This window comes from Colletotrichum acutatum (genome assembly GCF_030867785.1).
Source record: "Colletotrichum acutatum strain CBS 112980 chromosome Unknown BDZ83scaffold_130, whole genome shotgun sequence".
Taxonomy (NCBI): domain Eukaryota; kingdom Fungi; phylum Ascomycota; class Sordariomycetes; order Glomerellales; family Glomerellaceae; genus Colletotrichum; species Colletotrichum acutatum.
In genome coordinates, this window is record NW_026849124.1 from 72,753 (window position 1) to 91,428 (window position 18,676).

Here is an 18,676-nt window from a genome sequence, read left to right on the forward strand (position 1 = left end):
AAATTCTATTTCGTCAACGTTCTGTAATAATGTACTTGTAGTCTGCTTCAAAAAGAACCCCATTCGAAAGGCGAGCCGGGTATCATTTATTCTTTGACCTTGACCAAAGAACTACGCATGCAAGGCATTGTTCATCCAACAAACCACGAACATCCCAAGGACTGCTTTAGATGCTGCAAGCAAAGACAAAAGCCATGGCGACTATTCTTCATCATTGTCTTTTGTCTGCTGATCTCGAAGACTGAGCGTTATTGTCATGAATTTTAGATAGAAAAGGAAGGTGCTGGCTACTTACTTTTGAGTGAAACAGATCACTATCAAGCACTTTACATCTACACAACACACCCAACGAACTCTCAAATACATAACTTCAGTCGCAAGAGACCCATCTACTGTCCTCCGATCAAGCCTCGACAGACTCTATCATGACGAATTCTCCCAACAAGCTGGATAACACAGGCAAAGTCACTTCCGCCATGTCCGCCCTAACCCTTAACATTCGCCCTACGCCTGGAAAATACATTCAACCTCGGAAGGGACTCTTCTGCCTCGGTCAGCTCCCAGTTGACATCCGCTGCCTCATCTATGAGTTCATCCTCATCGAACCCAAGAGAAGAGACATTGAACACAAATCTGACTGCTTCTGGCATTCCGATCGTCTTAGACTCCTAGAGCCCCCCGCTTTCCTGCTCAAAGACATTGTAATTTCTGAGGAGCCTCGCCGTCTTATATGGGATCTAGATGGTTATTACTGGCCTAGGAGTACCGTGTGCCGCTGCGATCAGCGTAAGGGACTCGGGCTACTGTTGACCAGCAGGCAGGTGCACGCCGAAGCAGCGCCCCTCTTCTGGTCCAAGAATACTTTCAGTTTTCTGAGCGGCCATGAGGCTATCACGGCCTTGAACCATCTTATCCGGCCAAGATATCGAGACCTGATCACTTGCATCACTGTGTTGAGTGCTGACCAGCGCGGTACACCTTGGAATGTCCGATTCGCCAGTGATCCGACACAGGGATGTGGCCCGGTGCCATGGAACTCATTCTGGCAGACGATAACAAGGTGCCGAAACCGGAAGGCGATCGAGGTCCCCACTGTTGCTTTGGAAACCTGTCCCGATGGGTTCCATCAACTTGCGACAGAGAACCCTGCGCTGAATACAAACCTCGTCGACCTCATTCCGTTTCGCAAGTGGGAGGACATTTTGTTTTCATACCCCGCCGGCACGTATATTGAAGAGTGTTATGACCATAAGCATGATGTCATTTACGCCGAGACTTCGTTCAGACTGCCATCTGTCCAGGAGTTGAGAAGCTCTGGCGAGGAGCCTTGCATCGACATTTGGAAGACGCGCGCCAGAGAAATCAAGAGCCTCCTTCGTCGCACTCGCGAGGTCATCATAGAGACGTGCTTGCGCAATTTTGACGAGCAACACGACTACCAGTGGCATCTCCGCCCCATCATTGACAGCAAGGAAACAAGATTCGTCCGTCTCGATTTGGGTGAGGGAATATACTCCTCTGTCAAGTTCTACGGCCTTCCCGCATCCTTCAAGGAAGCACGGCAACTTGCCTGGAAAAAGCACCTCGAGGACGAAAACTTCAAAAAGTTGAACGGTATGTATCCCAGTCACAGCAAATTGAAGATCTGGCACCGATGGTTCAGGGAGATAGTAGAGGAGGAAGGGTTGACTGAGGAGGAGGGTGCCGAGCTGAGGCTTACTGGGTATTATTACACTGTGTCGGACGACGCTGAGACGTTTGAGATTGAGCCGCCTCACACTCAGCCGAATATCGACACTTCTCATTTGCGTTTTGTAGCCAATCCCCGGCGGGAGAATAGGGGTATTCTCTGGTTCAAGAGACAGACCGCAAGATATGATGCTGAGAAGAGGCTCAAGGAAGAGAAGCGGGATCTTGAGATGATCTGTAGAGAGTCACTCGACGACGACGACGACGACGATGACGACTGGTATTAGTTTCCAGATCTTCTGCCAGTTTGATGCATGCAAGGTGAGTTTTGCTTAGTTCCAGTAAGGTTAGGAATTTGTAGACTGATGCTGACTCCGGTTTTTATCCCCTCCTCAAGTGAATAGAGTGTGACATCGAAGCTTGATAAAAAGTGCCTTCTCCAGGTAGTCATCAGAGCAGGTATGATCTCCACCAAGCCTCCTCTTCCTCTAGCCAAAGACGAGGGCTCCCAGGCATACCAAACATGTGACCCTCGCCTGGGACCTCCCTGATTCTCACATCCCCTCCCTTTTCCTTGACAGCTTTATAGATGAGCCGGGCTTGCTCGATCGGCACCACGGTATCCGCGACGCCATGAAGGAGGAACAGCGGAGCTCCAATCTTGTCGGCGTGGTAGAGGGGGCTTCGCTCACGATATCTTTCCTCCTTTTGCTCGTCCGTCATACCCGGATCCAGAACAAGCGCCCCCATGTACTCAGACTCTAGCTTATGCGTGGACTCGTCCAGCTTCTTGACGTCACTCACACCGCAGACGCAGAATCCGGCGTCAAAGGTCGTAGGATGGCGGACTAGGGCCTGGAGAACGTTGTAGCCCCCGGCGCTGGCACCGACGATACCCACTTTGCCGATTCTGCCTGCTTCAACCAAGTGGTTGGCGACTTCTGCTGCGTCATCAGCATCGACGATGCCCCATTTTCCAAACAGCGCCTCGCGATACTCTCTGCCGTGTCCTGTCGAGCCCGTATAATTTAATGCAAGATATGCATAGCCACGTGCAGTAAAATATTGAGTTCGCAGCTTGAGGCCAGAGCCGGTGTACCCTGTCGGTCCACCATGTGAGGAGATGACCAAGGGAGGTCTCGCGCCCTCCGGCCCGAGGAACTTGGGGTTCTTTGGCATCCACAGGGTGCTGTAAATTGTGCGAGATGGTTTCTCCTTCGACTCGAACTTCACAAGCTCTGGCTTTGAAAATAGTGCAGCGTCCAGCTTTTCGTCTGAGGTTCCTCGCAGAATTGTCGTGTCCCCACCGATAACATCGATCTTGTACAAGGCAGATGGAGAGCCGGCCTCGTCCGCAATAAGGAGCAAAGATTCGTCGTCCAGGCGAGCCATCGCGTCGTTGACAATGCCGCAAATGCCCGATGCCCCGATGGGCTTCCAATCATTGTTCTCGAGATCGATGAGAATCAGCTGAGCCTCGCCGAAAGTTATCGCAGCCGCAGCTACGTAACGTTCCGAAAGTGGTGCGTGTGTTTGACTGAGGCGATGTTAGTGATACCTCACCTAAATTAGAAACTTTCGCGTCTACCAACCTTCCCTGATACCATCGAATCTCTCCAATCTCAGCACCATCCAGTCCGCTCAACTTGATTTGTGTCGGCTTTTCAGCGCCAGGAGCTAGACGGAACAGTCTACGGAACCCGTCAACCTCAATGCCTAGGAACAAGCTCCCGTCCGGGCCCCATCGAGGCTCAGCTGCGCCCTCTCGATTATCGCCAGCAACCAAGACCGCATTCTCGACTGTCGCTTCTGACGTCCAATCGGCAACGAAGATCTTGGCCGATGCGAATGGAAGACTGGGTTGATCCCACTCCATCCAGGTCAGCCTCTTCCCGTCAGCACTGAACTGAGGGGTGTAGTAAAAGTCAGCGCCCTCAACAACGCGCTTGACTTCGCCGGTGTCTGCATGAATAGCGACGACGTAATTCCGAATCTCGTGAGGCGTGTCGATGGTGTGATCCTCTTGGTTTGCCAAGACCCAGGGGTTCGTGGGGTTGGCGCTGAAGTTGGAGTATCGCAGCTTTGAGTCGCCAGTCAGGTCAACGACTTTGCCAGTGTCGACGTCGAGTGACTTGACGGTATTGTCGCGGTTGGAGAAGATGATGCGACCATCCGCAGCGACGTCGTAAGTAGAGCCACCGTATTCGTAAACTGTGTTGCCGGCGCTGTAGGGTGCTGGTAGGAGATCCTTGAGGCCACCGTTCTCGGTAATCTCCACGAAAACCTTACGTCCATCATCCTTAGACTCAATGAAGTACGCCCGTCCCGATTGACGCTTTGCATCAATCAGTAAATGCACTTCAATTGGTCGTCACGTCTCCTAGATCACTTACATGGACTCGAGGTGATGATACAGACCAGCTCTTGGAGGTCACAGTATCGACAGTGATTGGGCTCTCCCAATCGCCATACCGGGCCGCCCGTTTAGTAACCATGACGCCGATAATGCGCAGGAAGGTGATGCGATCTTGGATGATGGGAAAGATACTCGAAAGGCGTCGTGGGCGAACCCGGCCACACGTGAGTCATCAGTGTTTTGAGGGGTTGAAGATGATGCTTACGTGAAGTGAGAGTTTGCACTACCGAGATAGGCAGGAGACATGTGCCGGGTTTGCCAATAGCGAACTTCGGTGAAGCCCCGCTTTTAAGCCGATGTTGGCCGTGCTGTCCATCCGACAGTGGGGGAAGCTTGCCGTGGGCATCGGCGTTGCTGTCCGGGATGCTCTTGAGCGGCTTGGCCAACCCGAAGCATTTGATTGAGAGAGTGTCGCAGCCTCAACATAAATTAGAAACTCTGGGTTATGCTCCATCATTACTGACACGGTGTTCTGAGAGGCAGTTGTTGCAACCAAATCACACTGCCAACTCTGCCTATAGAGTGTAAGATCTAAGCTGGCCAAGCGAAAAAGGTCTTGAAATGAGCCTCAACGTTGCGGATATGTACTAACTCAAACATGCTTATCAAGTAGAGATCGTGGCTAACTTTGTTCTTCAGTCTTCAGACTAAAAATACAGCCTCAAGTCGAATTTCAAGGTCAATCGTTGAAGCCATCGCTTGACTGTACCCCGGCAACCGGCGTCAAGCTTGGGCAAAGGCCGCACAAGAGGCCGTAGCTCTTCAATCGCCGGGATCTTGCCAGAATCGAAGAACGAGTCAAAATGGGCTGATTGCCAAGGCGAACTATATGCCGTTCGAGAGGGAAATGTTCCTGACTCATCCTCCGACATTTTCCAGATTCCAGAAAACTCGTCTCAATTACCCGACTTAATTCTTCTTCAGTGACTGGTGAGATCAGTCCTCAAAGCAAGCCTGACCGTTCATCTTGTCGCTTCGATCGCAAAAAGCTTTTACCAAGATTACCAAGCACACAAAAGAGAAGGAATTCTCGATCCAAGAGATGATCAGAACCAGGGGGGTTCCGGTTGCGCAAACCTGAACCAGTTCCATGGCGCCATCCACGCCCGCGTTTCAGTCTGGTGCAAGTTGAGCCGGCGCGGCAACTCGCCCAACCCGTAGCATCGCAAGCGCTACGGTGAACGGAGCAACTGGTCGCATGAGCGCTATCCGCCGGCCTGGGTAGAGTTGTTGTTGGCCTGTTTTGGTGCTGGACACCCTGGCAGTTGGGAGCCAGGACAGGGGAGGTATTGCGTTTTCAGCGTGGTGATTCGACCAAAGGATCGCTCACGTTTGAGAGTCTAAGTTTAGCCTACGACAGCTGTCATCTGAGACTTTGTGAAGGGGTTCGGATTCTACCCCTTCAAAGTCAGCCGAAATTCAGGATCGTTGGGGGGACGGTTCTGAAGAGGCGACAGTAAAGCAAGGGTTTGTGGTGGCAAGCGTCGACTACCAACGGCGAAATTCGAGCACAGTCTAAGGGAATCAGACGAACTTCAGAGGATCGCAACCTTATGTAGTCTTTTCTTAAGGTAGCAACTCCGATCAATCACGATCTAGATAACCCGCGACTCACTTCCGATTACATTATTCTTGAACAACCCGACTTCAACAACAACTCACAGTCTTGCAATGTCACTTCGTCGTAGGTCCAGTGGTCAATGCTTTCCCCCGCATGAGATACCATCCGAAAACGACAAGTAGAGACGAGTTGCCACACCGCCAAGCAGCGCCAATGCCGGAGCTCAACGACAAATTGGCATGACCAGCCGCCTGCCGTTGCGCAGCACACGCAGCACGCAGGGTGACAAACCCCCCAAATTGCCGCATTCGTCCATCATGAGGCTCTCGAGATGCACCTTGGCGCACCTTGGCGGTGCGGATGGTGGGGGAGGACTCCTCTACTTGCGCATCCTTGCGGTCTTGCGTGGGTTTCATGATGCCGTCCTTCTTGGCGAGCCGGCGGCGCTCACAATCAAACCCGTGCATGTTTGTCGTAGACGAAAGGATCTTATCGGCGAAATCGGTTCGTCTGTACATATAACCTCTTTGAGTACCTAGGTGCCGCCCACCGGCGTTAATCGTGATGGTTGCGCTCTTTTCTGTTCCCATTCCAGTATACTTCACTTCATCAACTCTTCTTCTCCGCGGCAAGCCCGCTATTACGAGTCAACCGCGTTGGTCCCTTTCACAATCTATCCTTTCACTCTCATATTAACATACCTTTCTTTTCGTTTACAAAATGAGGCTCTCAACACTTGCCACGATCTCATGCCAACTCCTCCTGGCAGCGTCACTGCCAATCTCGACTACTGAAATATCCCCCCGAAACAACGGTATCGCACAAGCCTCCACGGATTCTAGCCTCGCAGACCGAAGCATCGCACAAAGCGCCGCGATAACTCCCTCAAAAGCCACCGAAAAAGAAGCCGCCGCAGGCGAGGCAGGCGCAGCCGAAGGAGGAGCAGAAGGCGGCGCTGCCGGCGGCGACGAGGAAGCAAAGGATCCCAACGAGAAGGAGATCGAAGGGCAGTTCATCGTTCCTGTACGATTAGGCGGCGCGAATGTCAAGCAAGATGTTCTCTTCCCTCCAGCAGTAAGTCTCAGACTCTCATCAAAGGTGACGACAGACGCATATATCTGATGCTCCTTACTCACAGAAAAATGGACGCTTCGAGGTCGAATTCCAAAACGCAGTCGGCCGAACCCTCACTGTAACGGAAAACAGGTCTCCTGCGCCGCCTCCCGCAGGGTTCACCGCCATCGAGGCGGTGTCGTACAAGGTTAGCCTCGCGGAAGGCGCACAGGGCGTGACTCTCTCAAAGATTGACTACATTCTCAACCCAGGAAGTGAGTTTAGACTTTTGAATCCTGCTTGACCGGCCAGTGGCGGGCTGACATGAGATGTAGATACCCTCGACATCAGCAAGGGACAAGTGGGCCGCCTCTTCCCGGAACTCAACGCCTTCATCATCGATCCGGCTCTCGGTGAACTCGAATTTGAAGCCGAGGAGAATGAGTTGACCTTGAAGGTTGCCAACATGAACGGGGAGTTCGCATTCTTCCTCCCGCAGACTGAGGCTGCGGCCGGTGCGGCTGCGTAGGGATAGGACTTGGCTCCTGGCTTCGCAAGCTCATCCGCCAGGGTATGACTTGCGGTGAGGTTGTGTGCGTGTTAGTATCAGAGAGTAGCGGCAATGCTGTGATGGAAAGAAGCGACGAAAGTGAAGCAAGCCGAACCAATATTGTAATTCGTTCATGCTGTAACCAATATTCGTTGACGAATGGTTCATATTCTCTTAGTTAATCAGTTTCAGGGTTACTCCTTTTTCTCAAAAGCTGTCAAGGATAATACCCATATACTAAATTCATATTTTGCAGAATGCCATCCGTTGTAGACCATAACATGCTTTGCAGATATGTGCTACCCCTTTATCGCTCATGTCTCCCGGGGGAGAATGTTGGCCATACAAGGAACTATCTGACACAAGTCGAGGGCTATTCGAAGACTCTAAGAGTCGCAAGTAATCGGGCATTGGGTCTAAGCAGAGATTTAGTATGTCCCACATGCCCAACAACAAGAGACCAAGGATATGCAACATACATCTATCGTCAGCTTCGTCGCTGTTCGGACGCCCAGTGCGCTTTAACGCGACACTGGTGAGTCTCACGAAGACTCTTCCCGCGCCTGACTCATACAGCACTCGTCTCTCATCTTGCGTGCTGGCAAAGCCTTCTTTGGGACCATCCCCATCACTGAAAAGCTCATCGGAAGTGCAAGACCACGTTCATACTAACATCTCGCGGCAAAGTTTGAGCCTTTCACTGGCCTCTCTGAGGAGCTCCGAGTGCGACTGCTTGAAGCTAGTCTCAAGCAAGTCCAGCAGTTCCGGCAACCTTTCGTTAAGGTCCCGCGTAGCCTCTTCATTCAATTCCTCTAGACTCGAGAAATAGGCCAGGTAACGAGCAATTTCGCTATACCTTCCCGGGGGCGTATTCCTATTAGGAATACCCAGAGCCTGTACAAAAGACCATATCGTCAAGGCCGCATAGTACATGATCCACGGCCGATGAGGATCCGGCTCGCTGCGGCAGGAGTAGTAAACTGATACGGGTTCAGGCAGAGCGCCGAAGCTGCTCGTCCGCCGTTTTGGGTTTTTGTGGTCTACAAGAACCCGGTAGAGCAGTCTGAAGGCATGCAAAACGGCGTGTCTGGTGGATGGTGCATTCGACCAGGTCCTCATTCTTGCAACAGCATTGGCATGATCGCGAGTTGAGACTTTGCGACCGACCAGTCGCTTTGCACCGGCATATACCTGGCAATCGACGATGTCAACGTGAAGACTGATATGGGCTAGGTGGTAGAGAACAGCGGCCGAGTGGATGGGTCCGTTGGAGCTTGGTGGCTGTCCTAGCCCTTCGGATAGATCGTTGGCACCAACAGCGCTGTCAAAAGACTCTTTCCACTCGTCGAAAGCGCGGAAAAGTATCTTTTTCCAGCTGTCGTGGGTTTCCGTGCTGGGTGTACGCAGGTCAAGCCACTTGAGGTGAGACTCTCGACGAGACAGATGCCACCCGACACTAAGCAGCCCCGACATGATAATCATGCGTCCAAAAGTGTGTGTCTTGACTTCCTGCCCATGCAAAGCACTTTTCAGCCCATCGAGGAAGGACACCTGCTTGATACCGTACATTCTGTAGTTCCCGTCGAGTTGTCGGAAGACATTCGGGGTCGCGGCTGTCCACAAGCCATCGTCGCATGGCAGGGGAAGTCGGATCTCGTGCGGAGCCATGTCGGCGTTGTGGCCGAACATGGCTGCATGAACAGTGTCCATCATGAAGGCCGCAAAAACGACGCGATGCATGGATTCGCTCTCGGCCCATCGGACCCACCACGTTCTCGAGTCCGAAGGTCCGTCGTTCGGCGCTGGGGCTTCCTCCTCTGGGGGTGATTCGCTTCCTGCTCGTCCAATTAGAGGGCTTCCTCTCCTAAGAAGATTCAAGAGGGCCGAGTGGTATATATGCGATCTCTCGTGCATGCGTCTGGAGGAGAATATCTTCTCGTAGAACTCGAGCAACAGCATTGCTTGAGCTATGGACAGGCCCACCGGCGCTGAAGCTTCCTCGTGGGTGAGGATTTCCCACCGACTGCTGGATATAATCACGTCTGCCAGCCCCCGTACGGTTCTAAGTTGCCAGTCGAGTCTCTGCTGCTCAATGACGCAGCTCCCAAAGCAATCATCACGAGTAGCAAGAAGATGGAGCAGCGATTCGAAGAAAAAGTTGGCTGATGGACGATCGGCAAGCGTGGCGAGATTCTCTTCCAATATTCTTGTAAACAATCTCTCATCATCTCGAGACTCAGAGCAGGCAGGTCTCCATTGCTCTCCTGTACAAGACTGACTATACGCGGTTCGTACTTGGGCTGCTTGTGTCGGAAGACCTTCAACCACCTCAGGACCTCCTGCCGCCGGTGCTCACTGATAAGTTCGTCACTAACTTCAACTTGCCGAGGCGGCGTCGGATCAAGCTGTGAACGACTCGTCAATGACTCATAGTCATAGGGAATATTATTGTTGAAAGTTGATTCAAGGCCGCCTTCGAGGAAGGGAAGATTAGCGACTCCATTAAAGTCACTGAAGCTTGCTTGAGAGTCAAATAGCCAGACGGCAAAGTTCTCCCGTGAGAGTGCCTCGTCAGGCTGGAATCCTCTCGGGTCAAACGACGGCATAAGAGGTGGTGCCTCGGGGAGGGTCATCTGGTCGCGTCCGTAGTAAGCGGGCTTCGGTCGCATCATCTCGACAGCCATATCATCGATGGACGGCCATGTGGTAGGTTGGCTGATCCTATTGACATGCTGAGCAAGGGACGGGTTTGATGCACCCGTTGTCGGCGTGGGCGTAGCAGAGTCGGGAGTAAGCAGGATGGCGGCATCGTGAGGGCCGCCTGTTGAAGGCTGGGGAAATGCTTGCCGTGGTGGTGCGCCTGAAGTCGGAGATGACACAGCCGGGCCGGATTGGTTGCCAGATGCGGCAGAGGCAAAGCTGGGCGCGCGATTTCGAGGGATGTACGACGACGAGTGACGCTTTTTGTGACGCGACAGCAGATCAGCACGAACAAACTTTTGGTCGCAACCAGGGATATCGCAAATGAAGATTTCTTTGGGGTTGTCTATGAAGACGCGTCAGGCCGTACCTTGTGACATGACGAGGGCAGCGACTGGACAGGGGAGTTGACTCACGGTTCAACTGGTGCCTCTGGAGATGCTCTGCTCTCGAGTATAACTTGTCGCAACCCGGGTGTTCGCAGGGGAACCGCCGAGGAGCACCTCTGCGACTTGCACGCTTGTAGTTGGCTGCAGCACTACCAGGCTGGCCGGGGGATGGATGGCTCGCCATCGACAACGGTCATGAGAGCATCGTCAAGAGAGACGCTTGGTCCTTAAGCGTAGCTCGTATTTATGGTTTGCTGAGCCCGTATGTACCTTTCTAGGCGGTTATACTCTCATGAGCAAGGGGTGCGGGTACGTTGTGGCACGCCAAGCAAACTGCGCAGGACGGGCTGAAGATATTCGCGACAGCCGGTGAGATGGAGACGGGAGGTGGGCGCAAGATGAGATGGAATTGGAGATTGGCAGAGTTGCGCCTCAGGTGTCTGGCACAACGCGGGGGATGGGCGTGTTGAGCTGCTCCTCCCCCAAAAATGCCCCCCTTCCCCACACATCCCAAGCGGAAATGGGGAAGGCGCAACTGCGAGATGAGTGGGCCCCCACGTCTGCGCGGTGTCGCACGGCTCTTATCGATAAGAGACCAAGGGGTCCATTTAATTGTGGAAAGACCCAATGAGAGAATGCTCTCTACTTAGGTACTGACTGATCACGTGATCACGTACCTTTTTCACGATGCATCCAGCAGTGTTCTGGCTCACAGAGCGGTCCGTGAAATTAATGTACCCGACGCCGGTTGCTCCACAAACTCCGCCGCAGCGGTTTCCACGACACAGAGAACCAACACACCGAGTACACACAAAATCTGTACTTCGCGTCAACACTGCTCGATCCGCGCAAAGGCGAGAGAAGGGTTGCGGCGGATTCAGGAGAATCTCAAGAGGGCGCGTCCGAAGATGAGCCCGGAAGACATTCGGAACTTCTTATTGCAAGTTGAAAAGGCCCATCGTACCAATGTTGCGAATGCCTACATTCACAGAACTGAGGTTGCGGGTTGTCTTAGACCTTTGCGGAGCTGTAAGGTAGTATCAGGCTTTGATTCATCTGACGCAGCTTGCCATTGGGTACCTAGAACAGAAAGAAGCAGACTGAAAGGGAAGTGGTTCTGAAACGTTGAAATCGCCATTCATCGTTATAAAACCACAATATTTCCGTGATCAAATGAAGTTTCTAATGAGGAAGAAAGTCGATCTTGCAGGCTTGGGCTGACATCAGAGTACTTGATCTCAAGATTATACACACCTATCCGTTACGAATCCTTTTGGCAATCCTCTCCAAGGCCACGTTCCCCTTTTCGAGCTTCTTATGATCCGCCCTATGACCCTCGGCAGCAGGCCCGACCACCTCCAACAACCTTATGCTCGGCATCCCGAGATAGCCCCTTGGCGTCCCCGGCCGCCTATCAAGCCTCCCGTTCCTCATCGCAATGTTGTCATTAGTGTACTTCCTCAGCCGCTCTGGAATAACCTCCTCGCCCCTCGTCTGATGCTCCAGCACCTTGATCAAGTCCACAAACACAACCTTAGAAGAAGGCAACTTGACCTTGAACAGATCCAGAGCAGCCATGGTCTCGCGGAGATCGTAGCTCACGACACATACTGTCGCATACATCTCGCCGCTCAGCGCATCAAAAGCCTCCTGCGCTTTAGCTCGCGCCTCCTCCTCGTAGAGCTCAAACGTCTCATGCGCAGCAGCGGCGTTATACCACGACCAAGGCTTCGGCTGGAGGCTCTTATTGACTTTCGACTTCCCTAGCATGCGAATCGTCCTGGTGCTGCAATGCCTCTTGAGAGCATCATACTGTCGTGTATCAAGGGGTAACGATCTCCACACAGGCTTATCCGCGGATGACATGACGTTTATCTCTATCGCTCTGGAATTGCGTTTGTCGGCGTACTGGTATTTGTCCGATAGCTCGCAGGCCACAATGACGATCTGGTCGCCTGCCCAGCAGTCCGCGAGGGTTTGGTTCTCATTGGCGCAGTCTTCGAAGCGACGGAGCTCACTTTTGCTGAAGAGGCGTGGCATTTGAGCCGTTTTGCGGGATGATGTTCCGGGCGCCATGGGGTTTAAGGGTGATCAAGATTGTCAGTGCTAGTTCAAAGACAAATCAGCAACTTCCGTTATTTGAAGGATGACCTGATACTTGTGCACGAAAGGGGGTATGTCTCGTACAGTGAGTTCAGTACCATTCACAAACACAGGCGCGAGTTCATACTTTAAACAATATTGTTGACTCAGTAATTGGAGACCCCCGGCCACAATACGAGGTGGCGGCGTCGGCACTTACTCAGCCCCAACGTGACTCTTACACCGACAGGTCTTCTGATATTCAACAACACTTATAGAGTCAAGCGCACAGACACGTAACAGATAGAGCAAAATTGTGCTGAACGACTTTGTGATGTTCTTATTGTAAAATTTGCTATAAAATCACTGTGATCGCTAGAATTATAAGAAAGAACCTCTCAAAGCCCTCATTCATGTTACAACTTGGGCTAGACGTCAGCCTATATCTTGCAATATCAGCGGCTTTAAAGCTGGAATGAATAGCCTGAAAACAAGGGAATCTGTTATAGTGGTTAGTCCATACATCAGTCCAAGCAGATTGTGGTCAGCAGATAGGGAGAAAACTTAAGAAGAAACCATGATAGAAGTGGCAAAGGCACTGTGGGTAACCATGAAATTTGATATCAGATAGAGACGACAAGTTTTCCATGAAACAGGCTGCGTCTTTGTTATTTGCTCGTTGCAGCCGACGGCGTTTTCCCCTTCGCCATCCATACCCATCTTGGAATGGATGTAACAGCTATCAGCATATGTAAACAAGGAATACTTGCAACCTGAATAATGGCTAGGAGATATCCCAAAGAGAAAGGAAAATCGTCGGAATTAATTGTCTGGGGAACAGGGGAAATGCAAGCAAGGAGTAGCTGGGCTTTTCTGCACTCCTAAGTGAATACAGAGTAGCATTCCATCAGCTCAATGGCCAAACAAAAAAGAGTTCACCACCGGTGTGGCTACATCTCTTGGTGCAAATGCTGGAATTCTAACTCGGAGCCTGTCGTCGAGTAGGCTGTGGGCATAGTTGATTGTTGACCATCAACCTTTCCACCACCCATCCAGTTTGACCTGACCCGTCGACCTAGACGGGCGCCTGCTGGCTGGTGACAGGAATGGGACTAAGGGGGTATATGAACCTTCTTTACGATGTGTATTGCGTATATTCAGGTTGTGAAGAGAATATCAGATGAAGGTCCGGCAAGCGATGTGAATCTGCGGAAGGTGCGGTCGGCACTATCATCAGACTGCGATGTCCGACCATCACGCCGTGAATGTCCGTAGTTCGACCGCACCAAGTCTGACACTTCTTCCTCGCCCATTTGACCTCGCCGATCCATTCAGTGGGTATCTTACTGTACCTGGTGGTGATATAGTGACCCGATTCGGCGATTTCGGCAAATCTACCAGACTACGTCAGCCCGTCAGACTCAGCCTCAACTCCCTCTGGGGCCCCGTCAACTGGACCAGACTGCGTTCTTTTGTGGAAATGGCGCGGAAGTGAACCAATCCTGATCAAATGTCTCTTTGAGAATTATTTGTCACTTCATCTGTCGGGCACTCTCCAAGGCAGTGAGCGCGGCGGTGTTCAGCTAGACAGGATAATTGAAGCTTTTGAGATGCCCTTATGGGATCTTCGACTTGAGACCGGGCAGAGTTGGGATACTGTCAGATGGCAATATAGATCGAGAGAATTTGGAATGGAATGTCGCAGATGTATTGAGATGCTTCGTTGAAGTTGGCATGATTTTCACATAAAAGCCTTCATGATACCCAAGGAAAATCGGTTTGGATCAACAGATTCATCACAAGATCAGCTATAATCACATCAACTGTCTACAAGCTCACAAATTCAGAATCATTGGCAATTCAAACCATCGCAATGCTCATCGTAAACATTACAATCGCCGTCATGGCCCTGTCCTCCCTCGCCATGGCTGCTCCCTATCGCAGAGAAAATGGGTCAGCCACGAGTCTGAGTTTGACTGCTCGGATTCAACTCGCGGACAGGTCAGTAGAAAACATCAACCTATACCGATACTCAAACCGGCTACTAACACGATACCAGCGGCGCAGCCCGATACCGTCTTCTCCCCAAGGACGAAGACTTCATCTACGATTTCAACAAATCCCAAGTCGCCCTCGCCAACCGCCAAACCTTCCCCGCCGTCACAGGCCTAGGCGGCAGCATGGCCGTCGCCTCTTTGCCTGGTACGTCAAACAACAGTCCCAAAGGAATCTCTTAAGGGTGAAAAATCTGAGCTAACAACGCACAAAAGCCTGCGCAATATCCTTCCTCCACCTCCACCCCCGCGCCTCCGAACTCCTCGTCGTAACCTCGGGCCGCCTCATCACCGAAATGGTCCCCGAAGCCGGCGTCCTCGACGCCTCCGGCAACCAGCGCATCATCCGCGCCGACCTGGGCGCCAACCAGATGACCGTCTTTCCCCAGGGCTCCTTCCACACCCAGGTGAACCCCGAGTGTACCCCTGCCTCGGCCGTCGTGTCCTTTACCTCGGACGAGGGCGGTACCGCCATGGTGGCGGCGCAGCTGTTTGCGCTGAGCGACGACGTGATTGGCGCTTCCTTTGGGTCGAGTATTGCTGGTGAGGATATTGACCGGGTGCGCCAGGCTATTCCCAAGAACCTCGTGTTGAAGGTTGAGGAGTGTTTGAAGAAGTGTGGGCTTGAGAAGCGGGCTATTTAGACTGGGGGCCAAAAACCCAGAAGACGTGTGACCACAGTATCACTGGGGTGGCAATTCAGAAGAGCGTAGTTGAGATTCTCTCCGTCTTTCTTTGCGTCTTTGAATGGGAGTGCGGAACATTCGCTGGCTCATCCTATTCTCTCGTTATTTTCCGGTTGATTTCAGAACATCCTTAACAACTTTACTTCTTTCACTCATTCGATGTAAGCTTATGGTTAGATAGCTATCATATAACCCGCATGCAGCTAAACATGAAGCAGCATCGTAATGTGATGGCTAACCACCGGCTCAAATAAATTGGCACACGTGCTCCCAGATCTCTCATCCTACAGAAATCAATCCATGTGATGTGATGTTCAAATACTGATAGAGCACGAATATCGAAGACTAATGCCGGGCAAATGCAAGCTGTTTCGGAAGGGAAAATTCCTGTTTTCGAATCTTGTAATAGTTTTGCGAGTCAAAATGCGGTCGATGATGGTCGACTTCGGGGAGAGACGCGAGTGTAGTGAGTGACTCTTGCAGCTCGTGACAAATGGATCCTTACAAGGTCAACTCACTTGCAGTTTGCTACTATAGAATGGTCTGGTGAGATCCGTAGGTAGCCTACATTCGCACCACAGCAAGAGCCACTTCGGGCGTCGTTGACAGTCGTTCACTCATTTGATTTTTTGTCTTTAACTCATAAGCCAGATCCCATCTATGAACTCTTGCTGCTCTCGCCAGCCTTATCCTTGCCCTTGTCCTCCTCAACGGCACCATCATCCTCAATCTCAATACCAGACGCAGCACCACTCAGACCTTCCTCCTGGTTTCCGCCCTCCATCTTCTCAGATTGCGCCAGGAACCAGTCCGCGACCTCTCGCTTGTCGTTGAAAAGCGCTGAGTCGAGAGGAATTTGGTCCTTGTCGTTGGCTACCGCGGGGGAAGCGCCGTGGCTGATGAGGTACTTTACGGCCTCAAGGTGGCCACCCAAGCACGCCCAGTGCAACCCTGTGTTGCCAAACTCGTTGCCGGCGTCGACGTACGCCTTCTTCTCGTCTGCAGGACGGCTGTCAAAGGCTGTGATGAGGGCCTTCACGATATCTGTACGACGATTCAGTTGAAAATTCTTGGAGTTTTTGAAGCGCACAAATGAGGTAAGAACTTACCGAGGTGGCCGTTACCGGCAGCCATGTGCAGGCAGGTCGACTTGCCGTCATCCTTGGCGGCGGTGATGATCTCGCCTACGGAAGCGCCTTCGCGCTCCGACAGGGACTTAAGGGTTTCTTCGAGATCAGCGAGCTCGCCGGCTCTTGAAAAGTAAATGAGATCATCAATCTCCTCTTCTGAGAGTTTGGGTGCCATTTTCGGTGAGATTTTGTGAGTGCTGTCTGAGGACCTAACATGAGTCTTGAAAGTGAGGTAGAAATTTTCGGGTGATGTGTGTGGAGGTACAGTGTTAGAAGCTGATATGCGCACTCCGCACGGCTCCTCTTCCTCTTCAATGGACATCACTGTTCACCTTGTGCCAGCCCAAAAGCTAACGTCAAGTCAGCACCTAAATCGAAACAAAGACTCCAAAGAAACCCCCAGAAACGCACATGCGCAAATGCGATAGATCAGAAAGTTCCCATGTGCTCATCGAGCCATCGCGACATGTCTCCTGTGTTGTCCACAGCTTGGATCTCTGCCTTGATGCCGAGAAACAGCATCACCTGTAGTTCTCGTCGGCAATCTCGGTCATTATCAGGGCCGTCCTCTTCGATTTCCTTGATCATGTTGATAGAGCGCGTTCTATCTCGCAGAGTGAGAGAGCTGGAAGAGTCGAACGTGCTCGCACCAAGTCGCCTTTGACTGCCGTTGACGTCGAGCCCGCGGGTTGGTATTGCATCCTGACGGAACGCGAGATCGTCGCTTTTTATGCCGAGCCACTGCATGCTAGGCACAGTCGTTGCCTGTTCGTGTGCATGACCTCGTGTGCCGTGGCTGTAGCAGCGCATGATGGCAATACCATAGCAGTCGAAGTCCATAAGAGCGAAGATTGGAAGCTCAGGCTTGGCTGTGTGAAGAAGGTGTACGAACTGCTTGGTGTTCAAATCTGGGTAACCTTTTCCCTATGAACATGTCAGAAAGTTATAGTGTTGCTGTTCCCGTAGGCAACTCTACTGACCGTGACAAGAATGCCCGTGCCAAAGGCAGAAGTCTCCTAGTACCTCGCCGATGCCAGTGTCCGATAGATTGCCTGTTCCAGTCAGCAACGTTCCGTAGCCAGCATCAGCCCTGTCCAACCTCTTTCTCAATCACCAAGACCCATTGCGCAGGACCAAAGTCAATCTCGGATACAATCCTGGCTGAAGGTATGAGGACCCCCTGGATCTTGGTTAGCAATAGCTGTGGTCGAGTTCCGGTGCTCCATACATGCTCGCTTGAAGAGGCGTCAACTTCGGAAGTCCTGGAACGCAGAATAATAGGCCCAGATACAAGGCCCTTGCTTGCAGCAACCTGAGGAATGGTTGGAAGATGACGTCTTTCAGAGATGGGGGCGGCTCACTATACCGAGATCCTCCCGCCCAAGGCTAAGAGTAAAGGCCAGATCGTCAACAAGGTTGTCGACAATGGACTGTCTTTTGAACAAATCGGTGTCCTGATAGTAGATGTTCCTGTTCCGCCATGCTCTCAGCACTTGAGACCATCAAGAGGCAGAACATGGAGCGCACACCTCTTGGTGATCAGTCGGCCTTCCGTCAGCGCACTCAGGGAGAGTTGCATGATGCGCATGATGCGGGCTGTATTGAATAAGCGTCAGGGACAACTACCGCTAACCAAGCATGATTACGAACTGAACTTGGTTGCTTCCTCGACTGTGCGGCCCGGGAAGCGAACTGCTAGTCGGGTTGTCCGAGATGGGCCATGGTTGCTCGCGGATCGGTTTGTGGAAGGCCGGGTCCTGAAGGGAATAGATATTTCTCGAGACTGTAGCAGTGATTCTCGGGCAGATATCAGGATATCTTCCAATTTCACTATGGCGAGACCGGTGGCATTCCTGTGGGGATCCGGATCGGGGATGTTCACGACGTTGCTAGATTGACTCGGATTAGACAGCTGTGCCGTTAGTTGGCCCTCTTGGCGGCCGTTGAGCAACGGGGGTGTAGCAAGGTCCATCAAATCAGAAAAAAAACAAAGTAACGATTACACAGATGAAGGGACAGCTTGATGAAGATCGGAAACCTCCAAACGCGTGCAAAGTTTGGTCAGACTCTAGGATATTGGCGGATCGTCTTTCATTGGAGGGTTGGTACGAAGAAGAGGGTGTGCAAGAGAAGCTGGAGGTGGGAGCTGCAGGAACAGACGAAGGAGGCGCTCCACGTCCAAAATGCCATTGGCCAATGATGGGAGAGATGCCGCTGGTGGAAAGAGCACCGTGCGACATGGGGAGATGATGGGTCATTACCTAATCAGCAGAAGATGGAGTGATGGACAGCTTAGGTAAGGTATCTTTGGTATCAGGCTCTCGAAAGCCGGTGCCGCTGAAGTTTATTTTGCGCTGGACTGCGAC

General features: G+C 52.0%; 8 protein-coding genes across 8 annotated transcripts; 3 read left to right on the forward strand and 5 right to left on the reverse strand.

Annotated features, from left to right (window-relative positions):
• Positions 1 to 476: 476 nt before the first annotated feature.
• Positions 477 to 1,181, forward strand: BDZ83DRAFT_558547 (uncharacterized protein; the record flags this gene model as incomplete). Its single annotated transcript, XM_060503539.1, has 1 exon — positions 477 to 1,181. A coding segment is annotated over one exon (705 nt), but the record flags the coding sequence as incomplete, so codon positions are not given.
• A 958-nt stretch (positions 1,182 to 2,139) lies between these two features.
• Positions 2,140 to 4,184, reverse strand: BDZ83DRAFT_588701 (prolyl oligopeptidase; the record flags this gene model as incomplete). Its single annotated transcript, XM_060506162.1, has 3 exons — positions 2,140 to 3,226; positions 3,282 to 4,024; positions 4,083 to 4,184. The coding sequence occupies 3 exons, from the start codon at positions 4,182 to 4,184 to the stop codon at positions 2,140 to 2,142; spliced, it is 1,932 nt and encodes a 643-aa protein (XP_060359998.1).
• A 2,382-nt stretch (positions 4,185 to 6,566) lies between these two features.
• BDZ83DRAFT_563838 (uncharacterized protein) lies at positions 6,567 to 7,248 on the forward strand (the record flags this gene model as incomplete). The annotated part of the gene is made up of 3 exons (XM_060503588.1): positions 6,567 to 6,740; positions 6,805 to 6,994; positions 7,055 to 7,248. Coding segments are annotated over 3 exons (558 nt in total), but the record flags the coding sequence as incomplete, so codon positions are not given.
• Positions 7,249 to 7,932: 684 nt separating this feature from the next.
• On the reverse strand, positions 7,933 to 10,542 carry BDZ83DRAFT_723241 (fungal-specific transcription factor domain-containing protein; the record flags this gene model as incomplete). The annotated part of the gene is given in 6 exon segments (XM_060512541.1): positions 7,933 to 8,460; positions 8,473 to 9,292; positions 9,328 to 9,431; positions 9,441 to 9,533; positions 9,549 to 10,315; positions 10,365 to 10,542. Coding segments are annotated over 6 exon segments (2,490 nt in total).
• A 1,070-nt stretch (positions 10,543 to 11,612) lies between these two features.
• BDZ83DRAFT_588711 (uncharacterized protein) lies at positions 11,613 to 12,398 on the reverse strand (the record flags this gene model as incomplete). Its single annotated transcript, XM_060506164.1, has 1 exon — positions 11,613 to 12,398. The coding sequence occupies one exon, from the start codon at positions 12,396 to 12,398 to the stop codon at positions 11,613 to 11,615; it is 786 nt and encodes a 261-aa protein (XP_060360001.1).
• Positions 12,399 to 14,313: 1,915 nt separating this feature from the next.
• Positions 14,314 to 15,138, forward strand: BDZ83DRAFT_588764 (RmlC-like cupin domain-containing protein; the record flags this gene model as incomplete). Its single annotated transcript, XM_060506169.1, has 3 exons — positions 14,314 to 14,441; positions 14,500 to 14,642; positions 14,711 to 15,138. 3 exons carry the CDS (start codon positions 14,314 to 14,316, stop codon positions 15,136 to 15,138), a joined length of 699 nt encoding a protein of 232 aa, XP_060360002.1.
• Positions 15,139 to 15,838: 700 nt separating this feature from the next.
• BDZ83DRAFT_723244 (ankyrin repeat-containing domain protein) lies at positions 15,839 to 16,485 on the reverse strand (the record flags this gene model as incomplete). The annotated part of the gene is made up of 2 exons (XM_060512542.1): positions 15,839 to 16,224; positions 16,290 to 16,485. The coding sequence occupies 2 exons, from the start codon at positions 16,483 to 16,485 to the stop codon at positions 15,839 to 15,841; spliced, it is 582 nt and encodes a 193-aa protein (XP_060360003.1).
• Positions 16,486 to 16,739: 254 nt separating this feature from the next.
• On the reverse strand, positions 16,740 to 18,282 carry BDZ83DRAFT_723245 (Spo11/DNA topoisomerase VI subunit A; the record flags this gene model as incomplete). Its single annotated transcript, XM_060512543.1, has 7 exons — positions 16,740 to 17,234; positions 17,291 to 17,326; positions 17,425 to 17,490; positions 17,539 to 17,622; positions 17,672 to 17,780; positions 17,840 to 17,906; positions 17,961 to 18,282. 7 exons carry the CDS (start codon positions 18,280 to 18,282, stop codon positions 16,740 to 16,742), a joined length of 1,179 nt encoding a protein of 392 aa, XP_060360004.1.
• Positions 18,283 to 18,676: the final 394 nt, after the last annotated feature.